Raw genomic sequence first — 19,578 nt, 5'->3', positions numbered from 1 at the left:
TACAAAAGAAAATTTCAGTCAGTTTGTTTACTTTATTTTCATCCTGTTGAGAAAAAGACTCTCCGTGACGTAATTACCCATGATGCCTGGCTGCAGCTATAAATACGCGGCAGCAGCGGCGGTAGCTTGCAGTTTGGCTGCTGTTTGTCCTCTGTTCAGACCTCCTCCTCCTCCTCCTCCAGCACTAGCCTACAAACAGTCGCACTAGAGTTTCACTCGTACAAAGTTTAGTCTTAATTTACGGATGGTGAACTTTCCCGTGGAGATTTTGTTGAGTAGTAACTGTCTTGGTTGTGAAAAAGGACGAAAAGAGCCGCGTTTCCTCGAAGCTATCATGCTGAACACCGAGGAAAGGTAGGAGCTCATGTTCTTCTGGAAACTTCACCGACAGACGGTGACGGCGTTTGTTGACGGCTCCGTCCTGTCCGCGCTGCTGTCTCTTTGTTTCAGGTTTTGCTTTTCAAGTGTCAGTCGTCTGAGTAGCTATAGCTCAAGCTGTATGGAGCTGTCAGAGAGGCAGGGAAACCAACAGACAGGCTGACAAACACACACCGAGAGGCTGCACACTGAGCGGGTTGTTGTCAGGACTGGATGCTGAGGGCGAGCTGAGGCAGGAGCACTTAGCCTATTACAATGTAATATTGAGACGTCAAAAGTAATGCAAGAGGCACATACGATAACATTCACCTAAAGTGTACAACATGAAGAAACTTAAAATCTCAAGTTACACAAACCAGAGTCTATTTCGAGACTACAAGTGCAACCATTTGCAGAGGGTTAGTTTCCAGAGTTTGACAGTTAAAGTAGACCTTTCCTTACGAAATGCCAAAAATATATTTTAAAACACAAGGTAATGTCTTCTAATGTCAGGTTCTGTCTGTTTAACTGTCAGGAAAATCAAACCAAAAGACACAAAAAAAAATAGCCTATGAGAAGGGCATGTTGCTCTGAATTATCAGTTTATTCTGAGATCCTGCAAATTTAGAAACATACTAAAATTTTGTAACTAACCATTGCTTTCATATTGATTATATATTATTTTAATAGTTTTTTTTTTAAAGTAATTTATTACTTGTGTAGAAGATCACAAATTCCTATCAAGATCAAGGTAGCTTTCTCACATTGTCTTGTCAGTGAAGCTGCAGAACCCTCTATTTGATAAGGCAAATGACAGACATCTTAAATTAAATGACTTGCATGATAAACCAAACATCAAAAGTTTGATTTTATAATGAATTTTCTATTGATCTGCTAATTATTGAATTGCCTACTCTTTCAAGAACTCAGATGGCTGCAATTTTGTGTGTGAATCATTTCTACTGGTCCAGCCCTGCACTGAGCTGTCCTGTGTTCACCTCTCCAGTGAGCCTGTGCAACCCTGTAGTGACTTTGTTGTGACCTTATAGCGCTGTGTTGTATTTTGCACTGGATGTTCTCTCGTTGCGTCAGCATGGCAGGCAGCCCCACAGGGAGTTGGTTGTTGCAGGGGTTGTAAATGTCCTTTTTTATTATGTGATAGTTGTTCACATTGTTCATGTGAGAGGTTATAAAAGGTGGGCCTAAGATGAATATGTTTCAGAGCAATTGCACGGTTAAATTGTGGCCTGTGTATTTTTTTTTTTCCGGTGTCCTGCTCTGCACAGAAACGGAGAGATAAGCCCTGTTTTTGTCCTCTGTGGGTTTATCATCTGACACGCAGAGAGGAGAGGGGAGCGGCCTATTGATGCTGTGAGCCAGAGCAGTGACTATATTAGCTCTCTGACTTGTTATGGCCCTGTCAGCTAAAGGCATCTACTGGCCTACATCAGGCTGCTTACATAACCCCCTCCCCTCCCCTACGTCCCCTCCCCTCCCTTTCCCTGTGCTGGTTCACTTCTCAAGCATCAATGGAGTGCGTTTTGTTTGTCTCGTCTGTGTCTGTGAAGAGGACGGAGCAGAGGTGCGTTCGCTCACAAACAGTCGGGTTATCCAACCTTGACCCACCCGAGTGTGATCTAAGTGCCTCTTAAAAATGACGGACAGGTTGATCTCTGCTGTGGTTGCATAAAAGACTTTGGATCAGAGCGATGTTGACTTGACTTTTCCAGAACGAAACCGAAAACATTCAGAAGTGCCGACCGGTTTCAGCCAGCACCTGGAGCTGTCAACCGAACCGTCCATGAGAGGCTGTGACTCAAACACTAATCATACATGATTGATCAGTGAGTAACAGACTAGAGATGTCACAATTATAGATTGTATTGGTACCATTATTGTCAGAGAAATAATCCTGATTTATTACACTTATATATTCAATAGTTTAACAACACTATGAAGGTGTAAAATCAAGTAGTCAAAATATAATTGCATTACTGATTATATAAACAAAATATTTAAAGTATCTATTCATATAGGACCAATTATTAATCATTCAGAGGAAATATTTTAAGTTATCAAATGTTTGAAGACTTTTTTTTTCTTACAAATGATGTGCTTACATTTAAATTCCCATACGGTAAATTGACATTGATATAATTTATCCAGTTACTGTGCATTTATCTTTACTCTGGCGTTCAAAGCAGGGCGTGTATCCCACAGGTGATGATTCATATCAGACGTATTTCCTCCTTTGGCTGCTGTTTCATTGCGGCATGTTTGACAGGCTGGCGACCAGTCATCCACTTACTGTAATATGTTTGGAGGGAATAAGTCTTCCTCTGCCAAACTTTACCACTCGCGCACGCACGTCTCTAAGTTACAACATGCGGTTGTTGTGTAATTTTGTTTTCGTTCCGTGCGGATCTGCCGACACGGTTCCGACATAATCTTTTTTTGGAAAGTGGCGATATTTAGGAATCTTTACGATTAGGTGGTGTTTAATACCGCGATACAATTAAATCGTGTAACAGTGGCACTCGTATCAGCAAAAGCCTGATTTCAATTTCCCTCCAAATGTCTTTGTAAATCAATCAAACCTTTTTATTTATTCTCAAAAAGGACGTTGAGGTTTTGCCCTCATTTGCAGTGTCGTCGAGATCAGCATGCAGTGAGGGAAACTGTCGGTGTCGTATGTTGAAATACAGTAAGGCAAGCAGGCATCACATCTGGTGCAACAACCGAAGCTCATGTTCAGGCAGCAGACATGTGTAGACTCAGATTCCACACCAGTGATCACAATGTTATTGTTATTTATTGTTGCCACATGCTTGGAGAGGTCTGCCTGTGCTGACAAAGCCTGTGCTAAATTAAGATGTCGGAGCCAATAAGCAGGTTTTGGGTGAGGCAAATATGTGTAAGAGTTGGTCTGAGGTGAAAATGTAAAAATAGCCAGGTATGCTGTGGTGGTTTTCTGATCAATATGGCAGCTTTTCTTTCTTTCTTTCAGTTTTTATTATCTCTTCTTCTGCTCTCCTGAGGAAAAGCAGTGTCACTTGATCCATCGCTTTGGTCCAGACTCAAATAACTCAACAACTACTTGGTGCATTGCCATGACTGAATAGATTTATGATTTCCAGAGGATGCACCCAAAGATAATATTATTGCTGCTTTCGAAGCTGCAGAAACAGACGGGAGTGTTTATTATTTGAATATCTTTGCAGTAGTTCTGCTTATGTACACTTTGTTTGGTTGTTTTTTTGTCTGACCAGCCGTGCCCTGCCACGGTTTGGGTCCAGGGGTCAAGAGCGACGTGTTTTGACAGGGATACGTCTCTGTCCACACTCAGGTTTCAGGGCACGTGTGCCTTTCCTGTTTCTGTCTCGACATCTTTTCCGACACGCCACCGTGCCAAACTTCCATGGGTTGGAAGGAGGACTTCGGACCCTCCTGTTTACTTTCCTGCATGCTGTTTATGTCTCCAACCTAAATTATTTTCACCACAGGGAGAGTGGGGGGGGGGGGGGGGGGGGGGGGCGGCATTTAGCTTGTTTGTGTTAACAGTCTGGATTCCTTTTTCCATTACTAAGATGATAAATACTAGTGTTAGGAGTTAGTTTGGTGTGTTTCGGTGTTCTTGGAGGACCTGCCAGAGCACACTTCCTGTTTTGGTTGAGTTGTGTGTGTATGTGTGTGTGTCTTGGCTCTCGGTGCCTCAGCAGCCAGCCAGCCAGCCATCCCATGCTTGTGTCCATCCCCTCAAACAATTCACCTGAATCGGTTCTCAAAACAACTCACAGCTCAGGAAGAGCAAGCTGGCAGCGGAAGCATTCATCCTTTAAATAATAATAATAAAAAAATTATCTCGCATACACACAAATGTCCTCACCCCTCCCTCCAGAATCAGACAATGACGCACTTGGCATTTTAACTCTCACTGCAACACACAGATGATTAAATCCTCACTGGCCTATTAATGCAGGCCAGGCCAGTGAGTGAGCTTGGGCCTCCACAGTCAGTTTAACCACCAAACTGACCTCCTTGTGTAAAAATGTAACCCATATTCTGTTTTTAGGGTGACTTTGTGACCTATTAGTGTGGGAGAGGGGGGGGGGGGGGGGGGGGGTACAGGCCATCTGGAGTGGCATTACAGGACATGAGGGTGGGACTGGTTTGCTTAGAGCGTGGCTGAAATGTCAGAAGACGAGAGTGTTGCCTTTCAAAACAAGCTGGCATTCCCCTCAAGGACGGGCTCTTCTGTCTGTCTCTGCAGGGGAAGGTGGAAAAAGAGAAGCAGGTCTTGACATCTTGGCAAGCGTGCTTATCTCCTGCTCCATCTGTTATGTGTCCTACATACACTCAGTATCTGTTTTGTTTCTGTGGTATTAATTAAGAGAAGATGTTTTTAATAGTGCCCAGTGCCGACATTCACCTCACGATACACTGTACTGTATTTGGAGGAGGTTTTGGAGGAATTTTTTGGGTAATGTTTTACAAGGTTGGCCTCCTTAGCAGGAACCACCCCCGAAGGATGATGATCTCCTGGAACTTTTACAGGGGCGCAACGCCGAGAGGCCCCAAATAACTCGGTGCTGATTGGGTACACCGATTGTGACGCCAACAAAAAGTGCAAAAAAAAGCGGCATTTTTAAAACAAGTAAAAGGAGCATTAGACTCTGTTACAAACTGTTACACAATGATTACGTCACCTCAAGAATTTCCTGTAAAGTTTCTGCCTCTTAAATTTTGCCAGGAACTTCCGTAGGGGAAACGGGACCGGAGATGTTGTAGAAATACCTGCTGTGATGCCTCTGATTCACTTATTTCGTTGATTGTTCTTCTCTAGACTGTTCACAATACACCAGCAAGTTTATGTTGAGCCTGCAGCTAACCACTGTTTTCATAATAGACAAATAACTGTTCATAAAAGCAGCAAATTGTTGATTTGAGAACCTTTAAAAGTATCTTAAAGGTTTTTGCTAAATAATAACTGCTGGACTTAATCATCACCTATGGGCTTCTAGTCCTGTGTGGTGGTGACTGTGTCTGCAGAGCCCCGCAGAGTAGGAGGGCTGCTAGCCCTGCTAGCTGTCTCGGATGCTATCCGTCACCGCTAACAACCACTAGCTTGCCGCTAATGTCCGCTAGCAGTGGTGCCTAGCATCCATCGCTAGCACCCGCTTCCCAGCTCACCACAACGGCCTCCTACACGTTACAGCCTAACACCGAGGCTCCTGTTGTTGGTGACGGCCAGGTATCAGTCCACCGCTCCAGTGCTTCACTTGGACTGTATTTCCTTTTCTTTGCAGTCCTGACAACTGCTGCTTATTGCTGTCAGGGGTAAGGGGCGGGGGCAGTTGAGCCCGAGAGGAGGGGCCCAGTTTGAATGTTTTGTTTACAAACTGCAACAAATAAACCTCCAGACTCTACCTTTAAACCTTCATGATCAATAGTTGCAGGAAGCTTCACAGTAAGTTCAAGAGGTCATTGGTGGATTACTCCACTTAGAATTCAATAGTCCATGTGTCGTCTCTGCAGGCTTTAGACCCAAGAAAGCTATGAAATGGAGAAGGAGAGGGGGAGAGAGGTTGTGTGTCTCTGGCGTGACGCGAAGCAGCCAGGCACAATGAGCTTTGTTTTTCCATTGCTCACCCCCTCTTGGCTCGTAGCTATGCAGATCAGGTCATCCAGGTAACCCGCGCGGTCGGCAGGGAAACGCTGGCACGCCTCCTCCCTCCTTGCAAAGAAACACAGATGCTCGTACGTGGTGGTGTGTGTGTGTGTGTGTGTTTTTTTTTTTGTCCTGTGGCACATGACTGAACATCAGTGTTTGCTTACAAACAAGTCCGTCTACCTGATGCAGTGTCAGACGGCGGAACGTGTGAAGGTGTCGGGTTTCGATAAAAGGTGCAAACAGAAACCAATGCAGATGAGTTTTTTTTCTCATGTGAAAGGCCAAAGTTAAACAAAATAAGTCTCCGGTCTTAGCAGCAGTCTCCCCAGCAGCGGTGGCCATCTGCCATCATGTCTGCTTTGAGACATTCAGCTGTAACTCAAACCACCGAAGATGCATGTTCCTGAACGCCTCGGAAGCTATTTGCAGAGGTGTTTACAGATCATGTGCTGGGTTGTGCTACATGCCTTCCAGCAGCACAGACACACATACACACAAGCTGTCTGGAACTCTTTGAATGCAGTTACAAATCACTGGCTTGAATTGAGCACACTCTGTTCCACGTTCGGTTTGACTCGATTGTTTGGATAAACTGTAGGAAGCTTGTGAATCGCATAAATGGATCTTAACGAATGTGCCAGTGCTGCGATCACGTAAGGTGTGGCAGGTGTTTTTATATTAGCTAATTACAAGGACACGCTTAATGAGGGTGTGTGAGTAACGAGATTAGAGGTTTACATCAGAGGCAGAGCGGGATTAGAACATCACGTCTTTCAGTTTCTGTTCTGATTGAGCTGTTGCCCTCTGGGTGGGTGGGGGGGGGGTTCTCAAAAACACACACAGGTTCTGTTTACATTCAGAGTCTTTTTTGTGTGCGCTCTTAAAGTTGAACAAACTTGCTAAAAGCATTTCCCTCACAGCAATGTCAAACATTTTTCAAAAAATACACAATTTTAAGTCAATTTCAACAAAAGTAATTTGCACCTAGAGGCAAGACAACAAAGAGGCAAAGTGCTGTGGATGGGATCACTGTAGCCATGTTAAGTTGACTAATTGTTTATTATTGATTGATTCATTGTTTAAGTGACCAAGTGTTAAAATTAGCAAAAGAAAAGTTCTATAATAGTGAAACAGTCATTGGACCCGCATTCCCAATATAAACAAACATCACATTTCACATATTCCATAGATTTAACAAAAGTAAAATAACAATAACTAGATGAATAATACTAGTAAATAATATAACAATGACTGTTGCTACATAAAGAAAGAACAACTTGTTGCTTAATACATCAAAGACCAAAGAAATGATTATTGACTTTGGCAGGTCCAAAAGATCCTTACGGCCTGTGACTATGGATGGGGTGGACATTGAGAGGGTTCAGTCATACAAGTACCTTGGAGTACACCTTGATGACAGGCTGGACTGGTCCGTACACACAAATTATGTGTACAAAAAGACACAAAGCAGGCTCTTCTTTTTAAGAAGACTCAGGTCTTTTGATGTATGTAATGTAATGCTGCGTATGTTTTATCAGTCTGTCATTGCAAGTGTTACATTCTTTGCTATTGTCTGCTGGGGTAACAACATCAAGGTCAGGGACAGGAACAGATTAGACAGGCTCATCAAAAAATGTAGCTCTGTGATGGGGGAGGGAGCGGAGCTGGTAGAGGCTGTGGTTAAGTGGAGGATGGGGTGTAAGTTGAAGACCATCCTGGGTGACCCCCAACACCCTCTACACAAAACCCTCTCAGGTCAGAGGAGCAGCCGAAGCAAAAGGCTCATCTCCCTGACCTGCAGAACTGAAAGATTTAAGAGATCATTTGTTCCTGCTGCAATTGTTTTATATAACACTTGTTAAAATGTATTTTTGTGTTCATCTTTTTTGTCATTGTTGTGTGAGCTACTGGACTATCTTGAATTTCCCTGCTAGGGATGAATAAAGTATTCTCTATCTCTATCTATCTATCTATCTAAAAGTAGTTTTAAAAAGTCGACAGGACACCTGTGAGTGTAAACGGAGCTTTACATGTGCGTATGCAGCTGAGAGTCTTGGCTTTTGTGTTTCAGTAAATTGTCCTTCCCAGACTGTTGAGCTAGAACCTGAGAGGTGAGGAAGAGATGCGTTTTGACAGGTTGCTTCAGAGGCTCTGACCTAGTCCTGAAATACTGGATGGGCTCCTAAATGACTTTGCAAGCAGCAGCCAACAACAGCAACAACAGCATCCACACAGTCTAGTTTGGCAAGCTTGCTGCCAGTAATTATCACAATGAATGCAGCACTTCATTTAAGGCTCTCAGGAAACGCAGAGTCACTGTGAACCTGGACCTCCAGAGACCTGTTAGCTTTTAGTGAAACAGCACAGACAGAGGAAAAACTATATGCCTTTTTTTTTTTTGATTGCTCATCAGGGATTGGCTCCATGTATTTTCTACAGCCGCTCTAAACGCTGAGCTCTGGTTGGCAGGTTGCTCACAAAATAGTCACCGCTGTCATCTTTGCAGTGCAGAGTTTGCACATGTTGTTGAGGCTGCAGTAATAACTTTTGAAAAAAAGATTATTTTTTCAGTTAATTCAAGCGTAGGACAACAGATGAGGATCAGTGGGTCTTTCTGAAACACTAACCGTCTCCTCTCTGTCTCCCTGCAGTTCCTGGTTAGCGGGGTCTCGGCTGACCAGCTCGATCCCTCAGGCTCCGGGGCCTCTGTGGTGCTCCTGATGCCCCTCACCCACAACTGAAGATCCCGGGTGGGCGAGGGACTGTCAGGGATCACTCTCTCGGCGTGCTACTACACAAGGTGACTGTCCTCAACAACAACACATACACTCATATTTGACATACAGGTGCATCTTGATAAAGTAGAATCTGATGGAGGTCAGCAGTCTGAACCAGACGGAGACCATTTAAAGGCTCAGGTTGATTAGAGTGTGACACCATTAGGTTACAATATTGAACTTTTTAAGTATATTTTAATTGTTTGAGATACTGAATTTTGGGTTTTTAATAAATGTAAGCCATAATCATTACAATTTAAGAAATAAAGACGTAATATTTCAGTCTGTGTGTGAAATAAATTAACTTTTCCATGATATTCTGATTTATTAAGATACACCTGTAAACATAGACCATGTGCAGATATGTCAAGATTTGTATTAGTCTTTTTTTTTTCCAGACTCGTTTTTATTAAACTTTTTCTTGCAAAGCAGATGCAACAAGAACAACATAAAACAGCACTAGCAACAGTGCACAAAATACAGACACTTAAACCTGACAAAGGAAGAAAAGTAACATAAATAAATGAGTAAAATAATGGTAAAAAATAATGAAGTCTTTTATGTCGGATGAATTCTTTATAAAGAGTTGGCACGTGTTCTGTCTGCTGTAAGCACTCTTACTAATTATTGTGTTAAGTGCTTCATTCCTCAGGGAACACTCTGACCCATGAACTAACCATGGGAACACCTTGTTAATGAGTTGTGCCCTCGTTTCGTAAAGTTTGTTCTAGCATAAAAATCCTTTTAATCTGACTACTACCGATCCTCTGCACCTGCTGCGGATTTAACGCACGAGCTCTTTCATTCACATTTCCTGATCTAAACGTGACATCTAAGAGGACGCAGAGACCTTAAATGTGTCTGTTCCCTGTTAAATGTCTGTGTCGCGCCAACATCTACTCTCCAAACTGCCCTGTCCCTCTGCACTGTGTCCCTTTTTGTGTGTTCGCGCGTGTCAAGTTGTACCCCAGACATGTGACTGGCTGTCCCTGAGGGGGGGGGGGGGGGGGGATTAGAGATTTAGGATCAGACAGATCAGTCACAACTGTCATATTAAGGTCCTCATCTGTCCTCAGGGAGCAATAAAAAACTCTTCCTGAAGCTATTGGTTTATCAGATAACTCTAACAACAAACCCTTATTTACCTTCAGAAAAGATACTTTGAAGTTACATAATGAGTAAAAGTTGATTTGCATGTCCGCTTCAGTATTTACACGCATTTACATGACAGTTGCATAAGGAAGACAACATCAGATCAATGGCTGGCAACAGTCTGCCAAATTATCATCAGATAATTATCAGCAGATAACTATCAGCGCTACGAGGAGAGACACCATGTACCAGACTAATAGGCTGCACATTTAAATGTCACATGACCACTGCAGCTGCCGCCCACTGTAAAACCCGATGCACATCTGCAGATGTGTCACACAGTGGCTTAATGAAACCAGAAATGTTGCATTGCACCATCAGTACAATGTGGCTTCTGCAGACATGACACTTAGTGCTGCTTCTTCAACATACCACTTCCCCTTTTCATACTTCTCACAGGAAAGTGTTGTGCATCTCACAGCAGTGGCTCAAAGTAGTTATTTTAGCTAAGCTAAGTTGAATCTCAAACTGTTTTCATATTTCATATTTATGCAGGCCCATTGTTATTCTTAGTGTTTCTAATGAAGACTAAAACGGAATCGTACTTTGTGTTTACATCCAGGATGAGAAGTTAACAGTAACGCAGGCCGCCTCAGTGAGTGGGAACCCCTCTCTTCTTCACTTCCACTACCAGCTGAGCGAGCGCCGCTCGGCCTCCTGGGATACGGCTCTATCACAAGACAGCCTCTTCCTGGAGATCCCTACTGGGACGCTGGTGGAGGGCAGCAAAGAGGGGTAAGGATGTGTTCAGACCCTGTACCTGTGAGTGAGGTGAATGTCCATGCTTCGCTCTCCTCATCTAAATAGTCATGTGAACAAAACAGTTTCTTTAGCTGTGGAGCTTTTTTTTTCAGCCTCTGCACTAATGTCCAAGGAAAGATTTAAGAAAAGGTTTTTAAATTTGGCACACACATTCAATTGGATTCAAGGATGATCAGTAGATTGTGGTGGTCAAAGGTAAAGGTCACTGTGCCCTTACAAAACAATGACGTTTTATACTAAACTTCACTGTAATATCACCATGTCCTGCAAAAATAGACCCTAAACAGTTCAATAATGGCCATGCCCCTAATCAAATGCTTATTTGACTGGGAGAGTGACCTTATTGAACTGGTTTGTTGGTATGAAGAGATACAATAAAGATAGATATTGAGAGTCCAATACTCGCCCTGTGTTGGCTGCTCTGGAAAAGCTAAAAAACAACAAGGGGGAGGAGGGTCATGGCTTTAGTTTATTAACTGTATTGTGGACATAGGGTGAAGAATAATTGATAAACAGATCCACAGTGAAGAAACATGTTTGACAGTTTGATTTTTTTTTTATGTCGGCCTCCTTAATGCTGCTGCTGCTCCTCTAGTCGAGGCTTCTCTCATTTAGTCCTGGCTTAAATGCAGAATGTATCACAGAAATGTTTAACCAAAATGAAACAAACGCTGCTCAAGTTAAAATAACCTTGTTAGGTCCTGTCTACTGGAGCAGTTGAGTGGACATGGCTGTCACATCGTGTGTTTTGAAGGCTCGTAGTGTGCCACACATTCAGACAGGCTGCTGGTAGGCTTCTGCCGTCAGTGCCTGGCTTTGTGTGTGGCTGTAATCGATGCCAGCCAGGACAGAGTAACCTTGCCTGCTGTGGTTACAGAGGCGCTCCAATGAGCAGCCAGCTTTCACAGCTGCCACTGCATTATTATGTAAAGTTGCAGTGCTTATGTAAAGAGGGGAGAAAAAAATTACAAAAAAAAAAAAACTTTGTGTGCGTCATCGCCAGTCCCTTTTCTCCTTGCTCACCGACTGACTCTGTGTCTCTCTCTGTGTTCATGTCATCCTCAGGCTAACTGCTCTGCTGGAGTTTGCCGAAGAGAAGCTCAAAGTTAACTACGTGTTCCTGTGGTTCCATAAAAACAGAGAGGATCGATGTAAGAGCTCCTGTTATTTTTAAATACTATTTTTCAAGGCAGGGTTTGTTCCTCTCAGCAGTTTTATATTGATTTGAAGCTACACACAGTTGAAAACAGGTGTATGAGGGATATTTTTACAGACTGTAGACTCTGTACTGGATGAACCAGTTGTGGAGCCCCAGGCCTGACAGGCCCCTGTTCACTGAGCTGGACTCAGTGAACAGGGAAATTAGCATTAAGACAGAAAACAGGGCTAAACACACCAACACCTACAAACAAAGGACTTGTGATGCTCATTCGTGACCCCCATCCTGGTGACAGACAGACAGACAGTTTATTCATGTGCTACAGCAGCATTCACATTAATGCAGTGTTTTTCAACCTTGGGGTCGCAACCCCACGTGGGGTCGTCTGATATGTCTAGTAATTGATTCAAAATATATATATTTACTGATAATTAATTGTTATTCTTTTTTAAATTATGATTTAAAAACACCACACACAATCTTAAACAACTGTATTCTATACTTTCTCGATATATATAACCTTTATTCTTGAGAGGCATTGAGGTTACCCTCATTTTCAACTTGACAAGCCATTAAAAATATTTATAGTGATTACACACAACAATATACATTTAACAAGAAAGACAGTCATCTGAAACAATTACAATTAGAAACAGAGTTATCTGTGATTAAAGTCCTAAACTCTGTGAGTGAAGGGGGTGTGTCTAATTTCAGGATGTGTTGTAGTGTGTTCCAAGAGCTAGGGGCGTCATAACAAAAGGCAGTCTCACCAATACTTGTATAGACTTGAGGAACTTTGAGTAGCAGCAATTCAGCTGAACGGGTCATGTAAGTACCCGAGTCCCACTCCAACAAATTTGCAATATACGATGGTAATTTGCCTAGAAGGGCCTTAAAAATATATAAATCGAGTTCAAATAAAATGCAGCACATAAAAGTATCTGAGCTGGCGCATCTTGAGTGACGGCCGCGATCATGTGACTGCGCAAGTGTCTCTGGGGTAGCCAGAAATTTGTGATGTCAAAATGGGGTCACGACCCAAAAAAGGTTGGGAACCACTGCACCACTGCATTAGTGCAATACAGAATAAGAAAAATAGAATAGAAACAATTTGAATAAAAACATATATCCACAAATCTATAATAAAATATCTGTCGAAAATATCCAAAAATCAAGTCCTACCTACAGGTGTGACGAGCTAGACTAGCTGTGTGTAGCTGTTAATCCTGCATGTATTAGACTGGTCTGATGGGTAATCCCAGTAAAACCATTGATCACTGCCCCCCCCCCCCCCCTCTCTCCCCCCTCCAGTGTCCATCATCAAGACGTTCCACTACATTGGCTTTGAGGTGGTGAAGCCAGGCAACCCCATGGTACCGGCCCGGCCCGATCTGGCCTTCATGATCTACTCTCTGGACAGCAGCAGCTCAGACGAGGAGTGACCGCCTCCTGACACCTCCTTCACCCACCCACTCCCCCCGACCCTCCTCTCCCCAAAGAAACACGCCTTCTGTCCTTCTTCTCTCGCTCAAGCAGTCAAATCCACCTCAACTGTCACTCCAACACAAACCTCTTCCCCTCCCTCAGAAAACCTTCATCACTGGGGGTTATTTTTCAGACTTGGGATTTAATGGAACATTTGAGGTGGTAGGATTTCCGTGTGACGCCGACGCCTCTGCCCTTCCCACCGTGAATAACGGCAGGTCAGGGAAGACGAGGGAACGGTGAAGGTTGAACTGAGTCGTCACATGGTGCTGTGGGATCCGGGCTTTTCTTTTCCTCCTGCTCCACGGTTCCTCAAACAACTGTTAGACTTTCAGGAGAAGGAGGTCTTACGTTTAAATTCAGCATATCTCTCATCTGACAGCTTCTACCTTTTTATAAGAAAAGAGACTTTGGTTTGTCTGTGTGACGTATAAACTGCAAGCTGTGTTGGTAGGGTTTAAAAACAAAAAAAAGGAGGGAATTATGGGTTTGTTATAGTTAATAAAATGATGTTTTGCTTTTAATATAGATGGGTGAAAGCCTGGTCTGTTACATTAACATTATTAAAGCACATGTAAACATTTCTTTACACTTCTTCCTGAAATAGGTCAACACATCATTCCAGCACATGTCACTCACTTTTTTTGTTAGTTTTTTTCTCATCTGTCCAAAACCATGTCACCACCAATGTGGAAATATGCTGCACGTCTCTCCAGATGTGTCAATGCTGTGACAAAGACGCAGTGTGTGTGTTGAATGTGGCAACAGGGGTAAAGCCTTCTCTCCTGCAGTAGGTCCACTGTGACCTATTGACACACTGGAGGAGCACGACGGCCTCCACACACACAGAAACAAACAGTTGCAAGATTATTTTTTTCAAAGAGAATAAGCTGTATAAGTGCAGGTGCGAGGGGCTCGGGTTTAATGCTCCACTTGCAGTTATTTTCTATTGTATGGTGTTAAAATCTAGTGAAGCTGTAATCCTCGACATTTGTGTCACAGAACTAACTTCACCCATTGATCTCGGAGATCATTTCTCAGCATTGAGCAACTTGCTTCCCTGTGATTTGGATGCATTTCTAATCCAGGCTGGCTCAGTGCGGTTCGGCCCTGCAGAGATGGTCAGTACTGGCCTGCGCCGCTCAAAAGCTCGATTGAAAAAGGGGCTTTTTGTGCCTAAAAGAGAAGAGTGCAATGTTTAATATTTTTACTCTCAAGTCTTATTGAGGAATGTGTTCATTTTTACTTATTTTTTCATCCCATATGAATTCACACCCATGCTATGTGAGGAAAAGAGCTCTTCATAGGGTACAACCAGATCACTTCAGGTGATTGACATATGCAATTAGAGTTAAAAACGCAGGAGGGATCCTGCTTAATTCTTTTTTTAATTTAGTGGTTTGGTTTTTAGTACTCTGAACAAACGCCAAAGAATCCATTCTGTGTCTGCTGTCGATTCAAATCATTTTGCTTTTTGAAATTCAGCTCATTTAAACCTAGTGTAATGTAAAGCAATATTAACCTACATTCCCCATGCCAGCCATACTTCATGCCTCAGAGAAACATGGTGGTAGTTCATGCTGGGGTTGGGCCAGGGTGGGGGCCGCCTTCTTTCTTTCTATTTTTTTTTCTTCTGCATGTTCAGATCATATGAGTCTTCATTGCTACTGATTGAGCCCTGACTATAAGCTGTTAGGAAATGTCAATATTTGAATTTTCTCAGAGGTATATTTTTATGTATGTATATTTCTCAAATGATTATTGTGATAGTTTTAGGGTTTTCTTTTGTTTTCAGTGAGTAGTTTGCAGCCATTCAGTGACAATCCACACTTGTATATTCTGGAAGTGAAACTTTTGTCTGGGGTTGGGAAAACAACAATAAAAGTTGATATCTACATGGTGGTTTGTGTTTTTGTTTCCGTATTTGCTTGTCACATGTTGTGTTGCCTTAAAGGGATAGTTCAACATTTGCCATAATCCCTATAGTCATAGCAGTAGGTTCATTACCTTTTAATTGTAAGTGCAAGCTGTTTTTAGATCGGTGGGGCAGAGACACAAGGCAAGGCAAGGCAAGGCAATTTTATTTGTATAGCCCGTTTTTACAAACAGTTTGTCTCAAAGGGCTTCACATGGCATCGTAACAACATCCTCTGTCCTTAGACCCTCACATCGACTGAGGAAAAACTCCATGGAAACCCTTTTAACAGGGAAAAATCGGAGAAACCTCAGGGTGAGCAACAGAGGAGGGATCCCTCACCCAGGACGGACAGACGTGCAATAGATGTTGTTACAGACAAGAAAACAGTTTACAGTTTGTCACAGAATGTGCGAAATATGTAAATGTTAGCAGGAGTTGATGAAGGCAGTCTCTGCTGAGGGGGAGGGGGAGGGGGAGGGGGGGGGGGGGGGCAGGGAGATCTGGCAAGCTCGATGGGGGGACTGGGTGGTAGACTGGTCCATGGGAAGGGAGGGGAGGCCGCTCTAGCAGCAGGGGAAGGGGTGGGAGGGGGGGCGATGCAAGCTGCTCAGCGAACACAATGGAGGCAAACGGTACTTGCCTTTCCCTCATCAAGCTCAGCAATCCAACAACTCCAAAACACTCTCGTGGACAAGTTGTGACGTGGACATTCATCACGCTATGAAATAATCATGTATAATTATGTTACATTAGGACACATGAAGCAAATACTTTTAGTTTTTGAAGTCACCTGCTGAGCAGTCGGGTCAGGAATGTAGTTCTGGCTGCATTTGCCTGGAAAACATGTGAAAATGTGAAAACAATGTTTTACATTATTATCTCATAGCGTGGTGAATGTGCAGGTCACAACTTGTCCACCAGAGCGTTTTGGAGTTGTTGGATTGTGTATTTGATGTGTTTGATGAGGGAAAGGTGAAAGTACCGTTCGCCTCCGTTGCGATAGCTGAGCAGCTCGCGTCTCTGCCCCGCTGATCTAAAACAGCTTGCACCAACAATTAAAGGTAATGAACCTACAGTACTCCTATGACTATAGAGATTGTGGCAATAGGCAAATTTGCCAAAATGTTGAACCATCCCTGATATATGCTCTAAGGAAGGCCTTTTGGCCGAAGCACGCCAGCTTATTGAATCTGATGAAGACCTGAGTCTAAGTCTACCAGTATTTTTTATAAAGTATTCCCTCTTTGGGACTCTCTAATTATCTTTGTGTAGCCAAGCACCTTTAAGACCAGAGGACGCGGACCTGCTCCACATCTATTCCGTCAGTAGCTGAATTACAGAAAACAAGATGAGGTTATAAACTGGAAACCAAACTCCAGGCTTTTTATATAACTACTCTAATAACAAGTAGGACACCATGACAGTCAGACTGAGGCTTGATATGAAATGAAACTGAGGTGGAGCAGTGATGAGGTTGAGGTCAATTTGAGGAAACGAAAGTAGTTTTTGTTTTTTCTCTCCTCTGCTGGAACAGTAGTCATAGGAAGCTGCGTTTCAGCCGATCGCTGAGTCAGGCGCTAATCTCCAACCGGCTCAGCTCACACCACATTACAGCTCACCACTGGCACCTCGCCAGAGACTGCACCGACCTCCCTGGTCAGTTGATCTAGAGATCTATTTTCAGTGCCTGGGCCAGGACGGGCTCAGCTGTGCTATATCAGCCTCTGTAATACGGGAGCAACCTGTTTTTTAAAACTCAGTCTGGGTTTGGACTGTTAATCTGCAAGTGAACACATCAAATATTACACAATATACAACACGGAACACATCATGTGTGCAACAGGATATATATGTTTAGATGAAGCATCTCTGAGTAAATACATACAATGCACATCCAAAACAAGCTGATAACTAAAATTTGAAACACTACATTGTTTTGCTACATTGTTGACATTGTTGTCATTTTTTCAATGTGACTGCACCATTAGTAGGTCAGCAGACCGGTGTGAGAGCAGCAGCAGAGATGTGTGTGTCCCATCACCAGTGAACACAACAAACAAAAACAAGACACACTGCTCCACAGAGACACACATAGTGGAAAAATTACACAGGCTCAATTCAGATCTTTACCTGGGTGTGTTTTAGTGTCATTGTGTAATCTGACATGGGGTTATGGTTCCTGTAATGTTATGTTTTGTCATGTTCTGTCATTTAGTTTAGTGGTTTTTAAATAGGCTATATACATATATACATAGGCTACACTTAATAAAAAAAAATAAAAAAATGAAAAAGTGATAATAATATTACTTATTATAATAAGTATATAAATATATACTAATATAAATATTAGTAATATTTTAGGGAAAAAAGAAATACATACATACAGTATATGTATGTATGTATGTATGTATGTATGTATGTATGTATGTATGTATGTATGTATGTATGTATGTATGTATGTATATATTTCTTTTTTTTTATTTCTTTTTTAATTTTGTATTTTTTTTTTTAGTTTTGGGGGCTTTTTGACTGTGGCCTCTGCACATGGGGCACCTGCTCTACCAACTGAGCTATATGGCGCCCCCAACTCTTTTTTATTATTTAATGTTTCATCCAGTGTTGCACATCAAGGCCACCCTAGACCAGCAGTCATGATGTAATGGCAGTAGTGACGATAGAACAGCACTTTAAAAATTCACCTCAGTGCATTAAGATGGTGTTCAACAATATCCCACTCGTTGGTGCAGATAATAACGCAGCATAGAAGACAATTACACATTCAAAGCAAATGTGAGGAGCTGCTGAGCCAGTACAGCAAAACTCCAGAGCAGATGAGGAGCTCACTAACCCTAACCCTTTCAGGGACAGTAAGTCGACTGATGGACTCTGTGGTGCTCGTACCCCAATGTCACAATGAGTACGTTGAAAATCTAAAGTCAGGCACTCAAGCTGTGTCACTAATCTCCCTCCACTGAAAGACAAGAGGCAGATCGTCCCGTCCTGGCCTTAATCTTTTGTTGACTTTATATAAACTCACCTCAGATTGAGGCTGATAAGCGGTTACCACTCACAGCACGGCGTTTCTCAGAAACTGCCTATGTATGTGGTCCATGTCCGTGCCTCTTGGTCAGTGGAGTTAAAAGCATCCAGTGGACGGCAGCTAATCCTCTGCAGAGATGTTGCACTGCTGCTGAAGCCAGGAGACCACATCAGATGTTCTGCACTGATGAGAGTCTGCTGCTCCATCTTTAGGCTCTGCATCATCTTACTGAGTTCTGACTACTGCTGTCAATCAAATGATCTCACCACGGCCTATTTAGTGGCAGCTCAGGAACTTTTCATATCACATCACATGATCTTCATCAGCAAATGGATCATATTTGTCTTTTTTTAAGAAAGACTCCTCATTTATTCTGATTTAGAAAATAATATAAATGTTGAAATTCAAATTGATTTTGGAAGCTGCAGTTGACAGAAACTATATCGAGTTGTTATTATGGAACTTAACTTTCAGTCATTTTGCATGAACCTCATCAACAGATGAAGCTGATACAAAGCCAAACTTCCTGTTTCACAGTAAAACTCCCAGCACCCACACTTTAACATAAACATGGTGATCAAACCAACAGTGTAATCATGGCTAGGCGGGCCTCACGCAGAGCACGACACATTGTGACGGTCCACCATGCTTTGCACTTTTGGCTGCCATTATTGTTGTTATTGTGCAGTGTATGCCTACATATATGTATGTAAGCATGCTCTGCACTTGCCTTATTTCTATATTGCACCATGGACATTGTCTTTGTATGTATGTGTGTGTGTGAGAATGGGACTTATATACCCGCTCAAGTCTCCAGTGTCTTGGTCCACTCTAAGCAGCAGGAGAGGGCCATTGCATTTGGATCCATTCATTTATCCATGCACTTTATCTATTTAAACTTGCACTTATTATATTTGCACTTATATTTATACATTATACATATACTTGTATTCACATACTGATTAATGTGTATTGTCCATTTCAAATTAAAAAAAAGAAAAATATTGTGTAATCACACTCTCCCATTTCGTAACAGTTTTATCTATGCATTACACAATTCCTGCAGGATACATTAAGACCATCTGCTCAGCACTACCACACACACTTAGCTCTAGTCCCACACTGAATGAAACTATACATCTCTGAGACGGCAGCAGGAATTAATCTTTCAGAGACCTGCACAGCAGCTTTGCTTCCTGATTTAGTTCCATCACTTAAATGCAACATACTGTATATATATTTTTTTTTAAATCCAGT

General features: G+C 42.5%; 2 protein-coding genes across 2 annotated transcripts in view; one reads left to right on the top strand and one right to left on the bottom strand.

Moving 5' to 3' along the window:
• The window catches only part of crabp1a (cellular retinoic acid binding protein 1a), a gene marked incomplete at its 3' end in the record, with an annotated part of 415,466 nt that overhangs the window by 213,687 nt on the left and 182,201 nt on the right, over nt 1-19,578 (bottom strand). The gene's annotated exons all lie outside the window — the stretch shown is intronic.
• oaz2a (ornithine decarboxylase antizyme 2a) lies at nt 144-15,258 on the top strand. The gene is given in 6 exon segments (XM_083973822.1): nt 144-354; nt 8,680-8,746; nt 8,748-8,828; nt 10,520-10,692; nt 11,785-11,870; nt 13,190-15,258. Coding segments are annotated over 6 exon segments (648 nt in total). The 5' UTR covers nt 144-244; the 3' UTR covers nt 13,321-15,258.

The sequence above is a fragment of the Trachurus trachurus genome (genome assembly GCF_905171665.1).
Source record: "Trachurus trachurus genome assembly, chromosome: 6".
Lineage (NCBI taxonomy): Eukaryota > Metazoa > Chordata > Actinopteri > Carangiformes > Carangidae > Trachurus > Trachurus trachurus.
The sequence above is the reverse complement of the archived record's forward strand: the minus strand, read 5'-3'. Positions and strand labels throughout refer to the sequence as shown.